This window comes from Oenanthe melanoleuca, chromosome 7 (genome assembly GCF_029582105.1).
Source record: "Oenanthe melanoleuca isolate GR-GAL-2019-014 chromosome 7, OMel1.0, whole genome shotgun sequence".
Classification (NCBI taxonomy): Eukaryota; Metazoa; Chordata; class Aves; order Passeriformes; family Muscicapidae; genus Oenanthe; species Oenanthe melanoleuca.
The window spans coordinates 30,182,278-30,209,406 of NC_079341.1; the positions used below are offsets into that span (position 1 = coordinate 30,182,278).

The 27,129-nt window shown below is 37.8% G+C and overlaps 1 protein-coding gene across 1 annotated transcript in view; it reads right to left on the bottom strand.

Annotated features, from left to right (window-relative positions):
* NCKAP5 (NCK associated protein 5) overlaps positions 1-27,129 on the bottom strand; it is a 342,982-nt gene that overhangs the window by 148,930 nt on the left and 166,923 nt on the right. Inside the window, exon 5 of the mRNA XM_056496731.1 lies at positions 18,869-19,002. Within this exon, the coding sequence (XP_056352706.1) occupies positions 18,869-19,002 (134 nt within the window). The remainder of the gene's footprint in view (positions 1-18,868; positions 19,003-27,129) is intronic.

A 27,129-nucleotide genomic window follows, 5' to 3' on the forward strand; every position in this document is an offset into this window, starting at 1 on the left:
ACACAGATTTTATACATGGCAGCTTCTCTGCAAGAACAAAAGATATTCATGATATTTTAAGCACAAGAAAATTCATCATTGAGAGAATCAGATTTAGAAATGAGTAATTTTTATGCAGACTTAAATAACGATTGAAATGACAGACTGCAGAAAACTGAAAGGCAAACTTAAAACACCAAAACCCAGAAAATTCATAAAATAGCCTTAGAATGTTGCTATCAAAAACTACCCTATTTATATGTCCTTGAGTTGTAAATACAGATAAGTTCTTTTAAGTCTGACATGTGAAAGCTTAACACATGAGAGCTCAAACTGAAGAAAACAAGCCTACATAGAGATTCCTGTCAGAAACCATTAACTTCACCTGCCAAAAAAAGCCACTGTTGTTGCTGAAACAATCCCCAGGAATACAGCTCACCAGTTATAAAGAAGGCTGCACACTTAGCACACAATTTCCCTGTTAGGACTTTCAGCAGTGCTGAGACACACAGAAATGCCTACAGATAAATTTTCCCATTTTACTGCTGCATTACACAAGGTGAGTGGAACACACCCATATGAGCAGCACTGTTAGAGCTGCTCTGTGACCAAAATTGCCTTTAGTATGAAATTAACTGCACAACTTGAATTTGAAGGGACTGATGGGAAAGAATATAATTCCTGGAATTAAGCATCTTATGTACATCAAAACCTGCCTAATAACAGGAAAGAAACTTCAGCCTGTGGTCTAAACAAACTTCTCACCATCTCACAGGATAACATAAATAAAATAAACTATTTTCAATATCCCTAGATATTCTAGATGACCAAAGTTCGGTATGGTTTGGGGATTTTTTGTTTGTTTGGGTTTTTTTTTTTTTAATTTTTATCAATATAATCATCTCAGAAAGGTGCTTAACTTAGCAAGACAAAGAAAGGAAATACCCCAAACCTCTGCATCAGTGTTTTCTCCCAGAGTACTGGCAGTAGACTGAAACGAGGATAAAGAGACAAATGTTCACAAAAATGTGTGGAAAGCATTCCTGGTGTCATCACCAGGAAAACAGATAGATAGATAGATGGATAGATGGATGGATGGATAGATAGATAGATAGATAGATAGATAGATAGATAGATAGATAGATAGATAGATAGATGGATGATGGATAGATAGATAGATAGATAGATAGATAGATAGATAGATAGATAGATGATGGATGTCCTCAACTGATGGAACCAGAAAGAAATTCTGTAGTTCATGGCTCATTGCAATCAAAATGATGTACACAAAACAAGCAGTCTACAAAACATTAGATTGGCCTAAAAATTAATTACACCCAGCAGGAAGAATTTGATCCATCCAGATTAGTTACTAAAATGCCCATAGGGGGTAGATATAATCTTTCCTTAGAAATGGATTAAAGATACAATTCCAAGTGTCATGCTTTGAACATATAATCAATACTCCCATTATTAAAATTTCCACTGTGAACTTCCTTAAAATGATATCAGCCAGAGTAATTCTGAAAGAAGAGCTGACAAGGGGAAAGCCTATGGTTACACATGACAAAGGCACTCAGTTAACCTCAATGCATGTAACTAACTCCATTGCAGCATGCACATGTTTTCCAGCCACTTCTTAGGAATTACATGCCTTGGGAGCACACTGAAGCTCCAACAGACACAGCAAGGTGCACCACCTGCAAATGAGAACACTTTATTTCATGGACATAATGTTCTACAATGAAAGGTGCCCACAAGGAGTCTTCAAAGATGTTTAAGCTGCTGCTTTTACAACATCAATGCATAACAAATTTGATTAACAAACTAACAACACACAATTCACCACTTCAAAATAATATTTTTTTTTTTAATTCAGTTATTCTTTTCTTTTGTCATGAGGTATACGTCCAAAAGATGCTAGAGAAGGCAAATATGTAAAATTATAATGATGACTTCATATCTGACCTTGATTATAGTTTCAATTAGTAATGCAATTCAGGACTTATGGTATATTTGGGCTAGAAATTTAAGCTGCTTGAAAAGTACAGAAGTTACAAACCAACAGATTTTCTGTTTCTTACAGAGATAGCACTGCACTGTATCAAGAACTTCTCATTTTCTAGCAATTCTTCCATACATTTTAAAAACCTGTGCACTGTTTCATCCTATACACCAAGGGTCTTTATTGATATCAAAGCTTAAAAATTCAGGGACTTAACTGCACAAAAGGAATCCTGCAATTTTATTCTACTCCTGTGATGACTAAACTGAGAAACTTAGTGGAAACTAGAAATTAAAAAAGAAAGAAGAAAAAAGATGCCTAATACTGGGTTTATGAATAAGGTTTTCCTCCAGCTGTTTAGAGCTATGTTCTCTCATCTTTCTTCTAAATACTAGTCCTTAATGGTGCAATATGTAATTGAGCAGCAAAAATTCTAAAAAATGTAAATATAACTGTAAGAGCAAAAACATCTTAAAATCATAATTAAGATAGATGTTAATGACAATCATAAATTTGTCTCTAAAGAACACAAACCTTCTAAAGATCCAGTCTGAGATGCACATGAGACAGACTTGGTCTATGTGCATCAGTTCTCAGAAGTCATTGCCATGACAGGTTTTTAAATTATGGGAATTAAAAAAATGGAACTCAAATGGTGAGGAAGGAGAAGACAGAAGATGGCTAAAACTTGGATATTAGTTTTTAAGTCAACAATAGCACTATCACAACTTGTAAATGAGATTAAGGAAGCTGCCAGAATACTTTTGCTGCAGTGGAACTAGCCCATGATAAATCTATGAAACTATTATAATAAAAGTATCTAAATCATGGGCAAATTAAATTTGTGGCTTGCATAAATCACACATTGCTACATATCAGAGTTATATGCTTTCCATGGCATGAAAAATTATGAAATTTCACATAAAACACTGAAAGAAGGAACAGCTCTTCTGACCAACATTCCAAGTTCTCCAAAAGGTGTCTAAAGACCTCTTAAAATTGATTGCACACAAGTATGAACTCTATCACTATATAATCAACTTTATGAATTTTACTGCATCATTCATCTTAAATTCTCTCACACTTAACACAATCAATAAGAAAAGTTTCTCCAGAAAGATGCAATACCTGCAAACAGCCTCTCTTAGCATGAAATTAAAGCCAGGCTCCAGTGAGTGGGCTCTGCTGGGCACGCTCCGGAACATCACCAGCTCCTTTTCTGTCTGGGACAAATCACTTCTCACAAAGGGCTACTCAGGAGCTGAGCTGCTTTTTAAAAAAGCATTTACATGGCCCCACACTGAGCAGAGACTCTTCTGCATGAAGCCTCCATTACTCATCCATTTCAGATCTGTTGCATTAGCACACGGGACATCAGAACCAGTCATCCTGTCTGGCGCTCTGTTCCAAAGTCCACAGAGCTCCTGTTCCCTCTTGCTGCTGGGGAAATCAGGCTTTTTTCTTCACCACATGTTAGCCAGTGTCTGACCTACATCAGGAAGAAGAATGAATCTTCCACTAATCCACATCCTAATAGCCAGACTTTCTTAAACCCCAAACAGGAAAGCCAGGCATGTGACAAGAAGTGTTATTCCTTTCATTAATATTCTTGTTCTTCAACTTCTTTTTAATATCCTTTTTTTTTTCTCTTTGCAAAAATATATCAGAGCAAATTAATGACATTTATAATAATCTACTGTGTTCAGAAATTACAAAGATATGATCTGCCATTACTCTGTCAGGAAGTGAGGTATCTCTGTTGTAGTATTTAATACAATAAACCTTTTAAATCAGCTTTAACAGAACTCAATCAGAATGTGCTTGCAGTGAGTAATATTCTGTACTGGACCTGCAAGTTGTTTATTGGAATAGCATCATCTGTGCCACGTTGAATTTTGAAACCCAAAATTATACAGTGGATTGATTTTTTTTTATTTTTTTTTCCTTTCCAAAGGTTCTTAATCCGATTTGGGAGCTTGCAGACTTATACCAGGTAAGCAGAGCTTTCATCTTCTCAATTAGTGAGAAGACTGGTGCTGACTGAAAACTTCACTGCACTGGGCAGGCACCTTTGGAAATGTGTGTCAGGTATATTTCAATTCAGGGTTTTTAGAAAATGCATTTGTAAAAGGTCATGTATAATCAGTAGCATTATATAACTGGTGGTTAGACCATGGATGTTGGAAATTCAGATAGGAAAACATTTTCCTGACATCCAATGCTGTTCTCTCCCATTTACCTCATTTTCCATGTTCAATTTTTATCTTTTTAAGTTATTTTTAATATTAATTAAATGCTGTTTAATAGGGTTCATCAACTGCTACTTCCCTTTGTTTTTCAGCAAGCATTCAATGCCTGATGAAGAACTCAATCCTATTGCACACCTTATGAAGTTCCTCAGAATCAAGATTGGGATCTTTTGTCTCAGGTGTGACATTGCTTTACTGAAAACAAAAAGAGTTACTTTGCAAAGCACTGTAAATTCTACAGATGAGAAGTCTCATGCATAAAAATTTACACATACAAAATACAAACAAATTTGCTTTTTCTTTACTTGTTTCCTTGACTGCCTCCACAGGATGCAAGAAGACAGGGACTGAAATGCCCATCTCAGAAATTGGATTATTTGGCTCTCAACTACCCAGAGCAGCTGCTGGTGAGGCCCCAGAGACACCTCCTGCATCATAAATCCACACAAGGGAGGCCCACAGTGAGCACTGTAACAAAATCAAGACTTTTCCCTCTCAACCCTGCACTCCACTCATAAAAATGTGGCAAATGAAGCCTTCTGCTCTGGCACCCCCCCTCAAAAATAAATACACAGTTATTTATCAGGTGGATGGTTTATGAGGTTATTTTCTTAAAGGAGAGGAGCTGTTTCTATCCACATCCTACTGGGGAATTTTGTTTTATTGTAGAACTCCTGGGGAAGCACCTCTGTCCCTGTTCAGAACACCCCAAATCCAAAAGAAACCTCACAAACCAGAAAATCCTGTAATAAATGTTCAGCCTTGCTTTGTTTTCAAAAGTACTTCTTAAAATATTATTTAAAATTCTTGACAAGGAGCATTCCAGTATTTCCTGGAGTTGCCTGAATTTGCCACTCTTGATTCTGGAAAGGGAGACCAGACCAGAGGAGTCGTCCCTGCCTGCTGTGGATCTGTTTAATGGGAGTTGGTTGGCTGGGTCAGAGCAAAGGCACACACTTGCTGTGCTATAATCACTGCCTCTGCCCACAGATCCCATTTCACATCACCACTGCACAATTTTAATTAGCCACACCAGATCCAGGTTCTGAGCTCTTCTGTCACTCACTCACCATTAGGAGAAAACGCCAAAGCAAGGCTGGATTATTCCAGAGGTCCACAAGGCAGATTTTATACAAGCATCCATGTACAACTGCTTTGAAAGATATCAGCTCTGAGGATCAGACACTGAGTATATGGTTAGAAATAATGGGGTCAGTAGCCACTTGAAACATTTTTATGGCTTCCATTAAATGCAATCTGTCTGTGAAAGACTCAACATCTGTTTAGAGTTCATTTCTGTCTTTTCATTCGTACTTATTTTTTTTCACCTGGTAGATGAACCAGATTTTCAGTTACCAAGCTTTTCTTTCAGTGTTCAAGTACTTCCCATCCTATTCCTTAATTCCATATATATTTCACAGCAATATTTGTTAGTGAATTGTTCAGAATTTGTCTGTTTGTTCAGCTGTGAAATGTCACTATTTTCATTTAGAAGACAACAGAGGAAACAAATCCCAAGAGATTTTGAATCATTTTCATAATCTTCTTTTAAAGCCTACTGATTTAGGTACAGAAAAATAAAGGGTGAAACATGTTTACACAAATATTTCTTCAGGTCAGAAACAGAAAACTTCAAGGCATACTTAGGCATACTCTGAATTATTAGATCATATTTTTAATTACACTTGATTCAGCTTCTATAACATGAGACACAATCAATATTTACAAATCTCTGTTTGGACCAGGAGGGCAATGATGCTATTACTACCATTTATTAAATTAACACATTTTTCAAATGTAAATTTTAAATTTCAGAAAGTGAGATTGTTTCTCCTTGAAAGCAATGCTTATCCTCCCAACATACTTTGCTGACTGTTATTTCTGCAGGATATGCATCCCCTTCATCAAAAGCAGGAACAGGGAGGACACACTGATGCACACACCAGTTCTGGACATGTGTTCCCCACTGAACACCTACACATCAGCTACCACCCCAATCTGGATTTATACCAAAATAAGTCATAGCCTCACAGGCTATTAGCTAACTGTAAAACCTGCATTGTGTTGGAAATCATAGCAAAGCAGGTAAATCAAGTAAAATCTCAGAATAACTAAAATGTACTCTTGTATATTATTTCCATTACTGTTACTGGTATGTACACACAACACACAACAGAAGATGCATTTAGAGGTTTAACTAAAAAGTTTGAATACAAAACATTAAAAAATAAAAGATAATGCTCTTTTTTTTATTTAATTCCAATGCACTTATGAAATTGAGAACAATATAATTTACCAGTAATGTTTTTGGTTTGTCTGTGTAGCAGAAATAGGCAGAAGTAGCACAAGAATTGGCTGGCACTCTTTAAGCATTAAATTAATCTCAATACTGCAGACATAAATTTCTGTTAGAATTATACAAGAATAGACAGAGACTAAACAAGATGCTTAGAATAAAATATATTCTTATCTACTATATTTATGAGATAAAAAAAACCACTGGCCCACTTGAACTTAAGCATCAGAATGAAATCACATCCTCAAAGGAATTAGTTAAACAGTCCTAATCCTTCATCTTCTAAATCCAGCACTAACTCTCAGACTTCATATTGCTTAATCTGAATAGTGAAGGGGACCATCTTTTAGTTCTCTGAACAACATGATGATTAACCCTTCAAAATGAGAATCAAGGCACAGACCAAAGATTCAAGGTGAATCTTCCAAGATTCCAGCACCACACCAGTATATTCACCTAGAAATGTGACTAATCACACAAGCCTTGCCAAACAGCAGAAACTCAGCAAATATCCGCCTGTTCTGAATGCAAGAATTGGAGAAATGGCCATTCAGAAACTCTGCTGGGTGTTAGTCAGTGTATATCTGTAAAAAGAACCTGATATAAAAGCAAAAACTGAGCAGTGCTACAAATAGGAGGAGTTCAGCTCAGTACAGCACAGGTGTGCTGCAGGAACACATAAATATATCCACAGTGGGCATGGTGAGACCATGGAAGGAATATTGCTCCTGACAAGGTGGGGCATGAGGCTTATTGGCCTAATTTTAGGCATAAAAGTTTATGGGCAACAAATACCAATCAAACAAGTAGAGCAAGTCAAGAAAATAGAGAAAGTGAACTAAGTTACCTGGTTATAATACAAATTACAAATTATTCTCCACCACAGGCATGTTGGTTTGTATTTATAACTAGATTAATATCCATATTAAAATGCCAGATTATTGTAAACAGAGACTGTACCTTTTAGATTTAAAGCATAATTAACTACTCAATACCCGTCATAAATTGGAGGGGAGGGTTTTGAAGAAATAATCATGAAGCAGTGGGTTTTTCTCATTTTACAGTATTTCATTTCATTAGGACTTCATCAATGCCAATGCTGCTCCATAGCATGTGCCAACCTAATGATAAAAGGTTATTTCAAATTTTCATATACTCCAGATGGCAATGATTCAGAAAGAATCTCACTCTTTATTTCAGCAGGATTAGGAAAGCTCTTACAACAACCTCAATTGACATTTCTCATCCTGCCAGCACCACAATGGATCCTGGTGCCTGTGCTCCACATTGCAGTTGCCAGTATAATTGTACTATTACACACTGGTTGAGAATACACATATAGCACTGCAATAAAATGCAATAAATATGTCACAAAATATTCAGCACAGGGCTCACAGTGAAATGCAGGCAGGTCTGGAACAGGAAAATATCATTCATTATTTTGCAATGCTATAAATTTCCGCTGAATGCAACTCAGAATATTTTAAATATTTTCACAAGGACACTCACTAAAGTACAAAACTAGTGAAACCAGTGACCCATTATTCTCCCCAGTATATACCAAAATTGTCAACAAATATTTCAGAAATAAATCCAAATGGCCTGTTTGAAACTCAGTATATTTTTAACATTCTACAGTAAATTCACACCAATATAAGAGACCCTCCCACTATACACTACTGCATCGGCTTAGATAAAAGAAACTCTTTTCCCAGTGAATAGCTGAGACCATGAAGAACAGAATTTGGGAGACATTTGCCTTTTAAGGAAGACACTGACAGCTGGATTGTTTTGTGGTTTTACTCTGCACAGTTTGAGAATAAAAGCATAGCAGCAGCAATTTGCAGTACTTGAGAAGAAGAAGAAATACTTTGTCTCTAATAGAATTCATAATCTGAGATACATTGCACTCAACAAGCCAATGGGAGGGATCTCCACTGTAGACCACTTCTACACAAACTCACTTTGATGTGCTGTAATTGTGACTGTAATTAAGCCAAGTCCATGGCTTTTTAATCTACTGATTACCTTGCTCTGCCTTACCTGCCTTTCATAAAGTAGAAGTGTTGGTCAGAATTTTCTGGTTTGTTGCTGATTTTTCCAGTATAAAGCAATATACACCAGGGCATTGTTATTTGCTTATAATCCATAGGTGACCTGTAAAGGATCAGCTTTCTCATGTTAGTAGACACAAACTTCCAGATGAAGACAAACAGGGCACAGCAATAAAAGCACAATCAACTCAGTGCCTACGAAAAGGCTTTAGGATGAAGGATGAAACCTACAGCTAAAGACAGAAAAATGTTTCCTTCTGATCAGGTGAGGCAGTGTCTCAACCCATGCCACATTTATTCAATTAATAGACTGCAGCTAGCAAATACTGATAAGGGTACTACAAATTAATAATCTAATCTGTATTCCTAGAGAATGAAAGCTCAATTCAAAACACACTATTGGCTTGGATTTCCAGTTCTGGCATGATGCACATCTTTCTCTGCTATGTACTGGCATGGAAAAATGAACAAATAGATCCCACAAATAGCAAAGAACAAAAACACTTGCAGAAAAAGGTATGTTAAGTTCTAAAATGCAGCACAACCTCCTGTGCCAAAATAAGACTACAGAAATCACTGCTCCCTGCAGTGTTAAGCCTCATGATCTCACATCTCCTCCTGTCCACTTTTCTCATGACAAATGCAGCTCTTCCCTGGCATGACACTTCTTCCTTCCTATCTGGAGTGGTGGTGAAAACCAAGAACAGTAAAATCCCTTATCTTCCTAGACAGCAATTGAACTGGATTCAGTTATCATGGAACAGAATGATGCAAAAGAAAAATCTTCTCCAAGGTAAAATGTAAGCTAAGAGTGTGCAACAACATCCTAAAAGGCTAAAAGTGCTCTCTACAGTGTGACTTGTTCTGAACTGGATTTGTAATTTCTTTGCATCCTTTTGCAGCATATTCTTAACTATCTGGTTGTGGCAAGAGGAGCTCATTGTTTGATGCAATGCAATGTTCTAATGACATCCTTTGGACAATGCTTTCAGGATAACCTACCTGTAGCTATTACACTGCCTGCTTAGAAGATGGATGTTTTCTGAAATGCATGTTTAATTAATGTTATTTAACACACAGTTTGGCTGAAGGGTCGTAGTGCCCAATTGGTAAAATTTGAGATTATGGGGCAGGCACTACAGACAGAATTAAAACCACATTAAGCTGAAACAATCATTCAAATCAATCTACATTTGCTTACAGTATCTGCAAACTGAAGCACACATTATGACCAAAGATAATCACATTAAGACTTTTGGAAATGCTCTACAATAGAAGCTATCTGAAATAGAAGACAGTAATTGTTACTAAATTGTGACAGAATCCCTGTGGAGTTAGGAGTTATAACAATACTAGTCATGTAAGTTCAGGATGATTAATGATACTGCAAAAACTATGAAGATTGTAGCAATTAACCCTTTACAGGCAAAGCCCATGGTAATTGCTGGGACCCCTTCCTGCCCTAAGCCAGACATAGCCAACCCATATTGTTATATTTTCACTGCAGTTCCCTGGCACCTCTCAGGAGCTGGAGGGGATCTGGTCCACCAATTTTCCTTATTTGCTTGAATAGTTTGAATCGTGACTTAAAACTGTTCCATTTGTCCCTCAGTGTTCCATTCTTAAGAAGGGAAATGCCTGTTCCTTTCCAAGGGACATTCCCTCTGCTAAGTCTAGATCTAAACCTGGGGAGAATCAGAAGAAAGACCTCACATCTGTCCTTGCTGATACTGATGGACTAAACCCAAACATCTTTTGTTTTTTAAATCCCATTTTTTCCTCTATATGACATATGTCAAGAAAATGAACAAGCAACATGCATGCAGCTGAAACAAATTCCTTAGACCTTCAGGAGACAAAACCCTGAGGAAAGACTTGAAGAGTAACTATGAAAATGTAGTATCAGAGTAAGGCATGAATAATTAGAAGAACTACATCTATAAGCTAATACAAGGAAAACAAATTCCATCCTATCCTCTTAATGTTTATCATATACCCTGAGAAGCAAAACTCCACAAAAGTTTGCATCTAGTATAATGGATTTTCAGCTTTAACTATATTCACTGCAACCTTTAATAACCATATTTGAAATGTGTGCATAGAGGAAAACAGATATCCAAAATATTTTGGCAAAAGAATAAGATCTAAAACTAAAATTTTAAGTTCCCCTGTCCAATTTTGAGCACTGGAAAAACAAACGAACTGCTGCACAGCCTGTTACTTTAGAACAATACCATGGAATAATTACAAGTTCTAAGATAAAATTAAAATTACCATAATAATTCTCCTGTGAAACAATCCAATCTATGCAGACTACGAATTGCTACTAGGTTGAAAAAATGCATTACCACCTCAAGTCAGGCAGATAAATAATTCTATTTTCATTACTTAGTGGAGATACTTAAAAGGTTATGCAGAGCAGGATGAAAAACTGATTATATTTGCAAATTATGAATTGGTCACATTCAAGGACCAGCTCTTTACCCACACCCCAGCATTAGAAAGCCAGCTATGCACACTGTAAAGTAAAAATATGATTCCACAAAAGTTTCTCACTGAGAAATCCCAACCTATAGGGCCCACCTTTGGGTACAACAGGTGGTATCTAGAAAGGGACATCTTTGTTCTTGTTTTCCTGTACTGTTCCTTGTACCACTTCCTTTAGAGTTTGTGAAAGGCCTTTTCTCCTCCCTGCCTCATATACACATGAAAACCAGAAAACTTTGCTTTAAATTGAGACAAAACAAAGTATTTCTCTATTATTCTACTTTGAGAGACAACAGTCAGGATTTCATGATCCTCTCCTCTTTTCCACAAATCTGTATCTTTCTACAATTTAAGGTACTAAACTCCCCAAACACTTGGAACACTCTTTTCCTTCTGCCCTCAATGAGAGGTGAATCTGGTTTGGGTCAGAATGGTTTGGGTTGGAAAGGACCTTAGGAATCCTCTATTTCCAGCTCCCCCACCATGGACAGGGATGCCACCCACTAGATCAGCCACAGAAGTCACACCAGAATCTTAAGAAGGATGAGCACTTTACAGGATCAGATTTTATCTGCTTGCAATTAAAATGGGAGTGTAAGCTCCCTGGTTTAGTTTGATGCAAAACTGTAAAGGAAAAACATAGACTCAGTCAACCAATGAACCTTTGAAGATTCCAATCATGTTCATAAAAGAGAAGTGTAACTATGAAGATCATTTGACTTTATGTCAGCTTTATAATCATATTATTCCCTCATGGTTTATATTGCTCTATGCCTACCATCATCAATTTGAATGCACACCACTGCCCATTAATGATACATTTATAGTTTACAAGTTTTATAGTACAGAAAAATTACTAATACAAGCCACCTCAAGCATTGAACAGGAAAACAACCACAAAAATTGTGATCATAAACTCACGTTTCTCTTTGATCCATTAGTAAAGAGGAACAGTCTATAATCTGGAAATTGCATATTAAGCATGGGTTTTCAATCATTTGACAAAAGAAACCACAAATCTGTGAGGATGAGTAAACTCAAATGGGATCAATCCATGTTGTCTGGATAGCAATTAAAGCTAACCATGAAATCAGAGGATCAGTCTTATTTATATTGATTTTAAACATGTGTGTCTTTCTGACTCTGGGCAAATACTCACTTAGAGAAATCCAAGTGTGGACATCTCATGTGTGACTTAGTGGAGCACAGGAAAGGCCAGAAGCTGTGACAGGCACAAGCAATGGAGGCTTGAAACCTGTCCCATAATTTCCATATCAGGAATAAAAAGTGTCATTGTACAACACTATGGGGTAGGACAAGAAAGAAGTCAAAGAGAGACAGAACCACTGCATTGGTGTAGAAAAAAAGCTCTGCTGTAGCTCAAACCAGGCTGATGTCTTTAAAAACTGCCTCTCATTTTACCAGAGTCACCCACAACAGATCCTAAGGTAACACTTATTTTTTGCTGGTCTTTTTCTCACCTGTTCTTACCTAGTTTAATTCCTCTAAATCAATTTTAATTTAATCAACTTTAATCAACTGGGACATAATTTCTATTTACACAGATCTCTTTGAATTACTGGGCTCAAAAAGTTAAATGACAATACTGTTTCAAAGGTGACTCTCCATAGTATTATTCCACTGTAAGGATTTAAGGCCTTTATTACCACACTGCCTGGGTATTTCCTCCATTTCCCTTCCAATATTCTTTGTTATACAGATATTATGAAATTTAGATGATTTTTTAAAAGACAAAGGCACACAAACAATCTGAAGTAGGGAATTTTCCATGTTTGGGTTCAGAAAGATGAATCTGAATTTTACATGAATTAACTAGATTTTGAAGACTTCTATCCCAATGAAAAAGGAAGCAGAATATCATTTCATGTCTGAGAAATCAGTAAAAGGCAATAGATGCAGAAATGTAAGTATGATGCATCCTGTGAGCACATAGACAAATACAAACCAGACACAGGATTTCCTGAGCACACAGATCATGCATTTGCCTCTGGAAGCTGAAATTACCCATTTCCCTGGTCCCCATGCAAGCAGCTTTCAGCAACTAAGGGCTGTAGTGAAACACCACCACATGATTTACCAGTGCACTGGGCACTGAAACAGGGCTGGCTCTTGATGTAGCCTCAGAGTCCACAGAAGATGGAGAACTGCAGGTCCCTCCCTGAGCATCCTGAATAATGCCTGGAGCAGAGCAATCCTTTGCTCCCTGAAAGGGCTACACAAGTCAATATACATCATGCAGTACAATTTGCTGTAACTCCTGGTCCTGGCATGACTTCTGTGTTTCAAGTTTACCCATTCTTCAGTCACTCTCTGCAGTCACTCTGAGCTCATTGCTTTTGTTCTTCCTCAACTTCAGTATGAAAATATTATTTCAGTCTCATGGTTTCTAATGTGAGAATGAGAATTTTGTTTCTGAAGAAAACAGAACCAGCACACCCATTGAAGGTATTTCTCACATTCACCTACTTTCTAAACCACCATATTAATACACAGAACTAAACAGTGAAAAAAATTTGGCCTGGTATCAAAAATTATAAAATTTCCATTTTACTTTTTGTTGGTCAAAAAACAGAAAACCAGCATATTTAGTACAAAGCAGTCCAGAAACTGAGTGGGGTCAAACTCCATGTAAACTTGGGGCAATCTCTTCTTTGGGCTTAGTATCATAAGTTTAGTAAAGCCATTCCTTTGTATTCTGTCAGTGAAAAGTATTCACTCAAAAGATCCTTGATCTTACTTAGAATGGTTCTTGACAGTTCTGAGTAACTATTATAGATGAAATATGTACCTAAGTTCTGTAGATGCACATAAATAAAAATATTAATGTACTCACCCCAACAGTATTAATCTCAAAGAAACATCATTCTTTAACCCTGTCAATTCTAATCAACAGGTAAGATCAATATCCTAAGCAGGAGGTCAGAGCCCCAGAAAAGCAGCATTCACACCATGTCCTGAGGCTTGCACAGTCCAGCAGCTTCCCCAAAACCCTGACACCCACCCTGCTGCTCAGGGGAGGAGGTGGAAGAGTCAGGAGTGAAGGAATGAAGTTGAGCCTGGGAAGAAGGGATGGGTAGGAATAAATGTTATTAGTTTTGTTATTGTTTTTCACTACCCTACACTATATTTAATTAGCAATAAATTGAATTAATCTTTACCAGGTCAAATCTTTCCCCTTGATGGTACCTGGTGAGTGATCTCCTGTTTTTAATCCATGAGGGCTTTTTTGCTGCTCTTTTCTCTCCAGCCCTCTTGAAGACAGTGAGTGGCTGGGTGGGCAGCTGGAGCCAGGCAGGGTCAGCCTCCCCCGTGTTTGACAGTGCTCATCTGGCAGCCAGCAGCAAGGCAGGAGCAGGTGAACCAGAGAGACACACCAGACATGGAGAACTCACTTGTGTGTGACACTTACTCACTTTTCATGGAGTATCAGCTTATAAAATCCAGAGGTGTCTAAAACCACAGGGCAGGATGACACTGTCAGCCTTTGATACAGCCTCCATCCCTGGGCCAAGCTGTCTGCCTCCATCACCCTACACACAGGCCATGCAGGGAGAATGACAGGAGGTGACTGCAGAGCTACACCAAGGAGAATGGCAGACAACTTCCTCTGTAATCTCCCTCTGAGAAAAGGAGTGAACTCCCACATAGCATCTCACTCACCCTGCTGTGACAGAATCAAAGAAATGCCATCAATAGCTGCCAGGAGAGCATTTTAATCTCCACAGAAATTAGATTAAAAGGTTATTAATGTTGACCTCAGGCAAAGTGACCAAACACAGGGTCTACTGAGCTGGTGGGTACCTCCCAGACATGGCCTTAGCTGGATGTGGATTACCAGCCATGGCAGGTGGTGAAAGCAGGTGTGACCTTTGGATTGAGCAGACCTTAGAAATTAAAATGTGATGACTCAACATCAACATGCTGATGCAATTCATAAAAATCTCCTTATCACAGCTGTGAGGAAAACAGTTATCATTCCTACTCACCTGTTGACAAGACAGAGTGGAGCTAGGGGAATTAACAATAATTGGAAAACACACAAAGGATGTGGATTGTGGTTGTAAACCTACAGCCATACAGTTCTTTTATGTTAAGTGTTGTAGCAGTGATTTTTCCCTTGTCAGAAGCAACAGGCTTAACCCCATGGTCAATATTAATGTGAGGGGAATACACAATCTAATGAGAATTGCACTCATCCCATTCACAGGACCCTGGCAGATCAAACAAGAGCCATTTCCTACTTTTCCAGTAACATCTATTCTTAAAAGCCTGAGGCAATTTTCAGTCACAGACATTGGTACCAATAAACAACACAACTTTAACTGAAATAGTTTTTGAAATTTACCCAAAAGGGATTTTAAGATTTGATAATGGGCTCTTCTATTACTGTTTCCAGATACACTTTATAATAGTGTTTATTGAACTTGCTTCATTCAGACCAAAATAGTGATCAAAGTAAAGCTACCTCTTTTACTGCTTTAACATTTAATCACAGTTTAGAGTCACCTGGACTGTATGCATTCAACAGACAGCAAGTTCTATTGCTTACTGATGTACAGCAGGGAAATGCAATCAATTTATACAGTATCTATTAGTGTGCTTTTTAGAATGATACTATAAATCACACCTACTGCTGTGGGCAGGGTTGTTGCATCTCTGTCCCTACTGTTGTAGGAAAATGCTGGAAGTGGAAAAAGCACAGCTGAAACTAACAACAAGGAGGTAAATGAGACAGTGTACAACAACAAAAATGGGAAAGCCAGACTGCATGGCACTGCCTTGGAAGAAACTGGGCTGATTTCCTTTTATAGGGTAGGTCTCTGTGCATTAGAGAACTGTGCAGCTGTACAATGTCATGCCAAAAAGAGCCTTATGGAATTTAACAGCTGCAGTGAAGCAACAGATCTCAGTGGGTTTAAGAAAGAAAACATCAAGTATTTCCACTCAAGGTGAGATTATACTACGGCAATGCAAAGGCAACAGCATCCTAACTAGAGTGTGAAAACCCAACTTCAGTATTAAATATTTTTCCTGCAGGGTTTCCCCACACCTCAAACGTATTTAATTTCCAATAAAATTAAAACACAAATTTAAAACTACATGGACACATGTTACAATTCTGGAAAAGAAACTTCAGCTTAAAAGCTCTTTCAGCAGGTATCTTGTATTTATCAAACTAACTACTGTGTCACTTTTAGGCTCTGGCAGATTTATGCAAGTGTTAAGAAAGAGAACTTCAATTTATTTCAGACTACTAGGCTGAAATATTGCTTACTTGGTAATAACAGAAACACCATTCAATAAGAAAACCCCTCACCTTCTGAAGTTCTCCATCTCAGACCATATGCTTATATGACAGATTAAAGTTTCCCCACAATTTCAATTGGGAATAGGAAACATTGCTCTCCTGATTATAAAGGTCAATTTAAAGATTATCAACAACAATTATATTTCATTCTTTCCACCATGGAAGGAAAATACTTTGAAATGTAAAGAAATATATGTAGAAATGTCTAGGTAAATCCTCTCAGTTCAGGAATCACACATATTTAAAAGATTTATGCTGTAGTATATATTCTTACATTGCTCTATCTACATCTGAAAGACAGAATGTTTGAGCCCAAAATATTATTGTTCAGTCATCTTCTTCACTTGGTTCTAACATTTCCTCCCACCACCATTTGCCTTGTCCTGTTTAATTGTGTTCAAATTAAGAAAAAAGGTTCCAGATCCTTCAAACAATACAGAGTCTTTAGGCAGAACAAGATTATCCAGCTTCCAGTTCCATTATTTGTTTAAGCAGGTTAAGAAAAAATACACTCATTTAGGGAGAAAGTCTGTTTGTGTAAGCAAATATCCTAATATTCTACTAAAAATCAGCAAAAAAAACCCTTTAATATTAATCACAACAAAGCTTTAAAATAAAATATTTAAGTGACACATTCTCTTCCTAGCATCTGTCCTACACTAAAATAACACCACAGCCTGATGAGGCCAGCAGGAGTTTTCCTCACAGGAATAACAGGGCTAACCAAGTTGCCATTAATGAAAAATGATATTTAAGTTTGCCTTCAAACAGTTTAGCCAATGTGCAGACAGCCTTAAAAAGAACATAATGCTGATTTAGAGGGCCTTCACCTTTATCTAAATCAGAGGGACAGACATAAAGAGACAAACAACTTTAATTCAAAGACCTTGCATCCCTCTGCCTCTCGATAGACCCGAGCACGCTCGACTGCAAGCAGCAGTGCAAGAAAAAGAATGGATTAATTTGAAGATAGTGGACTTCAGGGATCCTGACTAATAAAATAGTTTTTCTTTTCAGAAACATGGTAGAAATGAATCAGACTGCTGCAGTTCCACAGGAATAATGAAGAGCTCTCCTGAAAAGATCTGAATATGCATCAGTTAAAATTTTATGAAGGCACTAGGAGCATCACTCTGGAGACTGGCTCCCCCTCATCCCTTCTTTTCTTAACCATGGCTCCATCACCTTCCAAGTTAATTTCACAGGTTTCTAGCTATTGCAGCAATAACACTATTCTAAAATCAGGACCTCAGGAATTTGTTCCTTAAACAAAGATTAATATACAATATAGCAAAATATTCTAACCAGGAATACTCATGGGGGTGGATTTATTTTGTGTATATTATTCCAGGAGTCTCAACAGAATAAGTAAAATTGAAACCAAGGATCAACAAAGAGGAACAATAGAAAACTGAAAAAGAAATATCCTTAGCATTTTTAATAGAGAATTTCAGAATTAACTGAACACTTTATGGTTTTTTAAATAGTTTTTTTGAATTCTGCAGAGAATTAATGCAAATTTTTCCAAACACAAAATAATAGAGGAGAACAAATTTTATTATTGCTATCAGTGGTTTTTGAGTGTTGCCTAGAAACCCAGATTCAAATCAGAGGAGCAGCATGGCAAACACTGAGGAAATAAGGAAAAAAACACAAAAAATGCCCAAAGCAGAAAACTCTAAAAACCCCAAGAAACATAACCAATGAAAAAAATAAACCTCCAGGTTTTTTTCACCTTATTAAACTGAACTTAGGCTTTTTCAATGATCTAAGGGAAGGAGTTAGTACTCAGTCTTGATGGAAAATACACATGAAATTCCATTGTCTCTTGATTTTTTGGATTATTTTGTGTTCACGTGACAAAAGCAATGAAAAAAATGTGTTTGATGTACAAGATCTCATCATGCATCACAAAAACAATAAATAACTCAAATCCTTGCTATTATCATATGAATGGTTTGTGTTAATCCCTGTTCTAAACTGGTTCTTTTGTAAATGGAGCTCTGTTCTAGCCCAAAGCTCTGGCCCAGGCAATGCAGGAAGAGATTTGAAGCAGGTCCAAGCAGGATGAGCTTGCCCAAAGCTGCCAAAAGGCTTCACTTTTTCTTCCTCTCTTTATTCAGACTGATCAAACCTGTTTTTGTTTACAAGATACAAACAGACACATACTGACTTATCAGTGGCATGCACTTCTTGAGAAGTGAAAACCTACACTTAGAAAATTATTGGGAATTCTAGCAAACACAAAATCCCTAGAAAATGAAATTTTCACCATCCCATAAAATGATGGCATAAACCTTTTGAGTGCTCCAGCAATCATTTAGCCAAGAGCCTGTGGCGTTTACAGAATGTCAGAGGGGGAGCAGGTTTTGCCTTAGATTAGATCCAAGTTCTCCAAGGTCTGGACAATGTTTCTGAGCACAGAGTGTGTTTGTGATGTTTGGAAGGCAGCTCACTCCAGGCACGTACCTGGAAAACTGTTCCTGCAGCCCGCGCATCTGCGCCCGGCTCCGCTCCGACTCCAGCGTCACCTCCCGCAGCCGCTTCTCGCTCTCCAGCCTCAAATGCCTCTCTTCCTCCAGCTCATGTATCAGCTTCTCACGCTGAAATAGCACCAAAAAAAAAAAAAATTTACATAAATTAAATAAAAAATATTTTTAAATATAATTAATTAATTAATTTTACACATAAACCGCACTTTTAGGAAAACAATGATATTTAATTTGGGGAAAATCATGGAAAAGAGATCAAAATAATTACCCTACTAATCCAGTGCCATCCTTTTTGTGCAGCAATGTTACAGAGGGAAGAACTTTTTCAGAATATCCCATCACACTGAGCTACCCTTCCTCAGCTCACTCATGGGTGCCAGCATATTGAAAAAAAAGCTCCCATCCTCTCCTTCAAAGTGCTTTTCCTTCACCTCCATTCAAAATAAATATAAAAATTATATTTGAGACCTGTGACCCATCTTGCTAGAATGCAGACATGGGAAGCATGAAACAAATCAAGAGGTCAACTTGTCACCATCCCTGAATGCTTCAAGCTTACAAGGAGGAAAAGAATCTGATTCTGCAGCCACTGGTTTTCTTGTTTTGGCTGAGAGGAGGAGCCCTATCAGTAGAACAGAGTTTATTTGAATTTATTTTGTGAAATGCTATGATAATGAATGTGTTTTAAAAACAGTACAAATCAAACTAATATGAGATAAAAGTTCATTAATATTACTAACAGCTCTCAAAGGCAAGTAAGATATGGGTTTTGCTAATTCTCAAAACAAATGACCCAAAAACCCAACACACAACATACAGTACTACCTGGATAAATCTACATATGTCATGGCCTAACTCTTTTTTTTTTTTTTTTTTTAAAGAAAGAACACCATATAAAGGATACCGTAAAGATTTTAAAATTCTATTTCAATAGTGGATAAATATAATTTAAGAGGAGCAGAAAAATTAACCTGAAAGTTATTAAAAATGTTATTACAATTAAAAGAATGTATTTACAGCCTTTTCCATGTGACTCTGTTAAACAGAAATTAAATTAAATTAAATTTTATCACAGTGAATTTAAATTAGAAAAAGAAATCAATAAAATCCCCAAGGATTTCACGTGGCACTAGATTATTCTCTGTCAGTGATGGGATTCCCATGCCTAGGAACAGGTTAGGTCATGGTAAAGCTACAGTGGGTTCCCCACCCATCTGCTTTGTGCCCGTGGTGCAGGGAGATTTGCAGCCTGCCAGACAGCCTGATGTAATTCCATGTCTGACCTAAATTATCATGACATACCTGAAAATGTATATAAAAATTATCCATACAGCTTCATTAGTAAATAACAAAGGTGTCTTAGAGATAAGCCATTAAATGGGGGAGACAGGCTATTTGTACAAATCTCGCAGCTATAAATCTTACTGGATAATAATTTACAATAGCAGTAACCAGGGGACCAAAAATATGAACATTGCCAAGTGGAAAACGGATCTTAAAGACAGTGATAAATAAGCAGATGCCACAAAGGGAGGCTGGAAAGGTTTAAATGAAATATCTATATGCTTGTGAAAAAATAGGAGGAATTACTCAGAGAACAGAGGGGTTTTGTCTGGTTGGCCTTATGTAATACCTGGAAAATGGAAAACTACAAAACAAGAAATAAATTACTGGCAAATAAATACATTGTTCTAACTAAATTATTGAATCACTGTCCTTAGTGCTACATAGCCCTGTTCTGCCAGGTGCTGAGTAATCCTCAGTTTCTGCCACAGGAGGAAGGGCAGAGAGCTCAGCACCAGGCAGGAGATAGACAGCAACTGGCTGACAGAGGATAACTCAGGTCAATGATATGGGAAGAATGTGCACAGCAGTCAGTATTGCTCCAGCTTAGATCCCATCAATGCCAACTTCAAAATGATCCTGCTCCAGGAAGTCTTGCTGAATGCTGTCAGCATCTTCTCTTGTAGGGAGGTTTCACTGCTGCTAAAGGGACATCCAGGACCTCCCAAGTAAGGGGGCAACAAGGAAAATGTCATAAAATAAATATATAACTACCACCTAGGACTTAAGGAAAGCTTTCAGAAGATACTTGTGTCTACAGAAACAGGGCTTAAAACCAAATATGCGGCTCAGGAACTGAGAAACCATCTTGGAGGAAACTCAGGTGCAGCTGTGAACACCTGAGTGGCCAAACTGACCCAAGGCTGTGCCTGAGCTACCTGACACAGCAAAGCATAACTACAACAATGGACTGCAAACCAGAGATCCAGCCACACCTTCAAGGCTCCTTCAGCATCACAACAGCCACAATGATCTTATTCTGATGCAGCAACTACCTCTGCATGTCTGCTATGCTGACCATGCTCTGGTCCTCAAATAAATCTTCCTACACTGTGTACAAAGCCAGATCTCCATGGGTAGGACAGACAAAAAGTGACACTCTAAAAGCAGGTGAGTGTCCTGCTCTCCATCTCCCTGCCAAGGTGCTCTGCAGGGTGCTCCCAGCTGCACTGCCTGTCCTGCAGGACTGTGCTGCACCTACAGGCACAGCCACGCTCCTGCTCATCACCAACCCACACCTTCTGGTAAAGAACTGCACAGATTCACAAACCAAACTTCTCCCTACAGGTCAAAGAGCTGTGCAAGCTATTTCTAGCTGTCATTTACCTCTTGCTGATAGACTAAAGAATGCTGTTGCTGCCATTTGCTCTGTCTACTCACATGGGGAAAGCTATGTTAACATCCTAAACAAAAAGATTGGCACATACATTTTTTTTATTAAGAAGAAAGAACATAGGAATTACCTTAAGAAAAGTACTCTTAAACAAGTAACAAAAGTGCATTTCAAGAATAATGATATTCCAGGAATGAAATCCCTAAACATTAGGAACTTCTACAGTGAGATAAATGCCCAGTTCCAATTCAGCATCCTCACAGGTAGGAATTACAACACATTATCAGTTATATGAGCATGTACTGTTACTGTACAAACTCCTGCTCCTTTCAGGTTTAGGGATGAACAACAAACCAGCCACAAGGTTTCAAGACCAGAAAGAGCAGCACTGACCTATGGCCCTAAAATTCTAGTTCTCTCCCCAGCTCCCAAAACCCTTGAACAGGGCCAAGGCTTGCCCACAGGACAGCTGCACAGCAACAACACCATCAGCCCTCACTGCCAGGATTCTTCACAGGAATTTATTGGCAACCCTGCAGCACTTCTGCCATTTCTTGCAGGCAGAAAGCAGATCTGCTTTCAGCCAGATCACAGACAATAAATACTGTGAAGTAGGGAGAAAAAGGTGTAAGAGACCACCCACACTTGGGAAGTTTTCAGTCTGCAGGAAACAAAATACTCAAGTATACTACACACAGAAAGTAGCTCCCAGCAGTAGTGACCTTATCCACCAGAAAAGAGAATTAGATTTTTATTCAAACCCAGAAAATCCATAATGAAGTGTCAGAAGAGAGAAGTGAGCCTAATGTACAGAAAGGCCAGGATTAAATGGAGATTTTTTAGATTTTTTGTTTCCTGGAAGAAGAAAACATATCCCTGAACTTTGCAGGAATTTTGTGCTGACTTAATGCACTTTTATAAACTCCTCTGTGCTAACCCCACTTTATTCCTGTGCAAAAAAAAAAAAAAAAAAAAAAAAAGTGCATGAGAAGAAATAAACAAAACTGGTTAAAGGTTTTATAGTGAACATAAGCTTAATACAAAGTATATAGAATGAGCATGCTATGTGAAGAAAAGGTTGAATCATGTAAAATGCTTCAGTTATTTTAACACTAGAAAAATCTTTGCCATATTCCAATGAAGTTATGTATTCCCACTTGCCAATTCCTCTTTAATTGCAGATTCTTCTCTCCACGACTTCTGCTCAAACTATTTTTCCCTGCTTCCTCTCCTTGCCTTCTGCAGCACAGCTGTACTCTTCCCTTCTTAGAAGCATAACCTTTACTTGGTTCTTGCTTCCCCTTTTCAGCCTCCCCAGAGAGCCTGACTTTCATCACATCACCCAGTCAAATTCCTGATAACTTTCCAAACAGGCAAAAAATTCATGTGAACAAACTAGAGTGAAAGACAGTGTTAGCAAACTCTACTGATACTTTTGTGCAAGTACTGGAATATTTTAACATGGAACAAAGTTTCACAGGTTGCTCATTATGCTCCTGAGCCACTCCAGCACTTCAGCAAGCTCCTTTTTGTGTAGCTGTAGAAATGTTCGTGTCAAAATGTTTCATTCCTCACCCAGGCAGGGACATGTACTACACGTTAAGTCATCTCCTAAAAGTTAAGGAATGGATCCAATCTGAACTGCTCACGATGAAAACAAAACACAGGAAAACTATTTATAACTAGATTGGAAGTAAGGCATGTGTTTGACAGAAAAATGTGATTTGTTCCTCAGCAGTCCATGAAGAGACCAAGAGACACCATTTATTCTCAGTTACTGGTTCATAGCTGTGCTCTAGGTCTAAGGACTGTGCAGCCACACAAGAGGAGCTCAACCATTTGTGTCTCCCTGAATTACCTTGGGATGTGTCACCATGTCAGCACCCAGTTTTTTCATGTTCTACCAAAGTGCAAATGTCTGGAGCGTGGCTGGAAGGCAGACAGCAGCACATGGTGCTGTGGGGTGAGGGATGCACAGCAGGTCCTTTGCTCTGGCACCAGCACACAGAGGGAATGTGTGGCATGGCAAGGCTTGGCATGGAAATGCTGATGTCTTACCTCTTTTTCATTCCTGGGCTATTGCACTGTTAACTTAAATCTAGACATGGGTGACATTAAAGCCTTCCAAGTCAGGGAGTTGGAGTTTTACCTCCTTTACCTGATCCTGCTGGAAAATCATCAGCTGTCTCATCAGAATGGCAGGACCAACTTCATGAAAAGACTTCTTAGAGAAGTACTTGGTGATTTCTCCTCATGAGGGTCAAGCATTTCAGTAACTCATGCAGATTCTCCATCTCCCTGCCTTTACCTTGGTGTATGAACTTTTTTGTAATTTTTTGCCCCCCAGGTCTTGCTGAGGATGGAGAGCAGGAGCAAGGCTGAGGTCAGCCTATATCAGAGCATTTTCTTTTTTAACTTGATAACTTATCTTTCACATTAAAAATCATACCATCATAATCAATAATTTTATCTTTACGTTAAAGAAAAATGTGGCTGCATGTCAAGATTTGAAACTAAAGATGAGTGCAAGTGAAGAATTAGGTGTGGGGTACACACACACACCATGTAAGGGGCATTGCTATCCATCAGGGACAGCCCAACACTTATCAGGACCTGCTTCCTCCTCCTGTTTACCTTATCCTTGGGTCTTATGAAAAGCAACTCTTCAGATCAGCAAGATGTAACCTGACTGATTAGTTCAAATATTAAAGATGTCCTAAGAGGGGCACACATGCAATCTCACCATTAAGGTTATGTTATAAATAGGGGAAAGAGCTACTGATTAAGTAGAAATAAGAATCCTCTAGTCTTGAATTTGTTCTCTGCTTCCCCTGTGCATCATAAGAAAGGGTTTACTGTGGTGCTGCTAATTATGCAAACATGGGACTAATATTTTGTCAAAAAAAGTCTACATGAGAATATTTAGCACAGGCTTAATGTTGCCCAAAATCAGGCTAATAACCTCCACATTAAATTTTTAACAACTACTTTAAAGCATTTGCTAAAGAGGGTCACAATTTCTGTGTAATTAATATTGATTTCAAACAGATACTTTGCAATGAATTTAAATGATGGGAAGAAAAGATTAAAATATTTTTTGGTTTAGAGTCTGAAGTACCATTAAGTCATTGCTAACCCAAACTGAGTCTTTATGTATTTATTTTTAATACATTTTCTAATGCTGTGCCTCTGATACCTTGCCATAAAAGTCATAATTTAACAGACTCATAGCCTGGTTTACAACACAACATCCCACGAGCCAGAGAGGATGCAGCCACAGAACAGACAACAATGACAACTGAATGAAGCAAACAAATAGCAGCTACTAGAAGCACACTAAAATTAGGTTTTCTAGCAAGTCAATGCCCAATACTCTTATGAATAAATATACACACATTCTAAGTATTCAAGCCCACTATTTTATCACCATTGTGTGCCCTTTTGAAAGACTGCTGCAGGCAGGAGCCATAGAACAGCCTGGGACAAGAGATGAGAGAAGGATGATGAAGCAGTTCCATTTTTCAATAATTAATTATGAAATATTAATTGAAATAGAAACTGGAACTTGCAACTTGCTCTCCCAGTTGGTTTAACAAAGTAACTCATTTTTTCTAATGCAATGAATATTTAATTCTCCCAACAAAATGCCTGGTGATCAAAAAGTATTTGTTCAAGTGTCACAAAACACACCTGAGCCCCAGCTGCTCAGGGCCAAGCAGTTGGGCAAAGGGAAGTCAAATGCTCTCTGTGTTACAGGTATTTTGTGAGAGCTTGTGTCTGGGCCTTGCAAAACAAACAGATCAAGGAGTCCAGGGTGGTTTGCACTCATGTCTCTGACACAGAAGGTGGGTGGAATCCCTTTGGTGAGATTTTCACCTCTCTCCAGAGGCAGGTGGACTTGCTTGTCCCCCTCCTGCAAAACCCAGTTCTCTCCCCCCAAACTCCTCCTGTGCAGCCTGGTCCCAAATCCAGCACACAGGATATTACAGTCCTCTATCTGAACCTATTTCACTCACAAATGACAGGAAAGAAGTGTGATTAAAAACCAGAGAGCATATATCATTTTTTATTTCATCATGAATTGCACTGGGTACTGTATTTTTGTTCAAATTAAAATGAGTCAAACTTTGTGTCCTTTGTTTGCTACTCATCGATCCCTGTTAAACCAAATGTTTCTCATTCTGTAATCAATACTTCTCTGCAAAAATAAACCCAGGCACTGACAAACAACTTTGCAGAACATTGCAGCATTCTTTGTAGTGGACTTAGTCAGCATGAACAGCATTCCCCCAAAGAATGGGGAGAAAAGAAGTGCACTGCTTATTGTGCTTATTACAATTTTTACAGGCTGCTTTACAGCTGAATCATTTGAGTGAAGAAAGATTTATTAAATTAACCAGCTATTGAAAGCAGGGCTTTCCAGCAGTGACAGCAAATATGCTTTTGTCCCTGGTACCTTTTCCAGCTACACTGGGAGTACTGACAACACACTTAAACACCCAAACCTTCCCAGGGATGAAGTTACAGGTGTATTCAAAGCACAGTGAAGCACTGAAGGAAAAACTGCAATAACATAAACACTTGGAAGGTTCATGGAAGGAGAAGTAGCTTCAAAATAAGCTCTTCAAAATAAGAAAGTTAATGGTGAGGTGTGGCTGCTTTGCAATCAAAATGAATTTTTTCATTGCACCTTTCACCTGACAGACTTCTACTACAGTGGCTAAGGAAGAAATTTCCTTGGTTTATATCAAGCCTCTACTTCTGTCCCCAATTATTTTATGATGTAACCATTTTCTTTAAACTTATTCCTGCTACAGCTTTGCAATAGTAAGATATAAATAGTATAAAAAGCAGTATCCTAATTTTAGGCTGGTATTTTCTAGCTTTTTCATACCAGTAAGAAAAAATGATGGTTCTTGAGAACAGCATTCTGCTCCCAAAATGACAGGCTGCCCAAAAAAAACAGAGGAAAATCTAACTGACACTAAATAATTTGTTTTAGAATTTTCTAAAAATACCTTAAAACCAGTTAAAATTAAATAATTTGAAGCAAATCATTCATTTTCCACTATGAAATTTCTATATGCCAGCACATCTGTCTCTTTGGCTTCATCTCAGATGAGCACAAATATCCCATGACTTTCAGATGTAAACCTCAAGCTTGTCTTGCCTCTGAGATGAATAACAAAACAGGAAATTATTATTATTATTATTATTATTATTATTATTATTATTATTATTATTATTATTATTATTATTACTATTATTACTATTATTACTATTATTACTATTATTATTATTACTATTATTATTAATTGATGTTTTGGTGACAGTAATTTACACATTTCATATTGTTGGGTGATAACACTGCTCCAGAGCCATTGAAGGAAATTAGAAACTGTTTCTTGGTGTAGTTACTCCTGAACAAAATAAGATGCAAGCTTTCATTGTGCACTAGCTCAAAATTGCCACCATGTGGAAGGACAGCAACTTAATTTAGCATTATTTATACTGCATTGATATGGTTTTAATTGCATCTGTGAGACAGAATAACTGCTGTG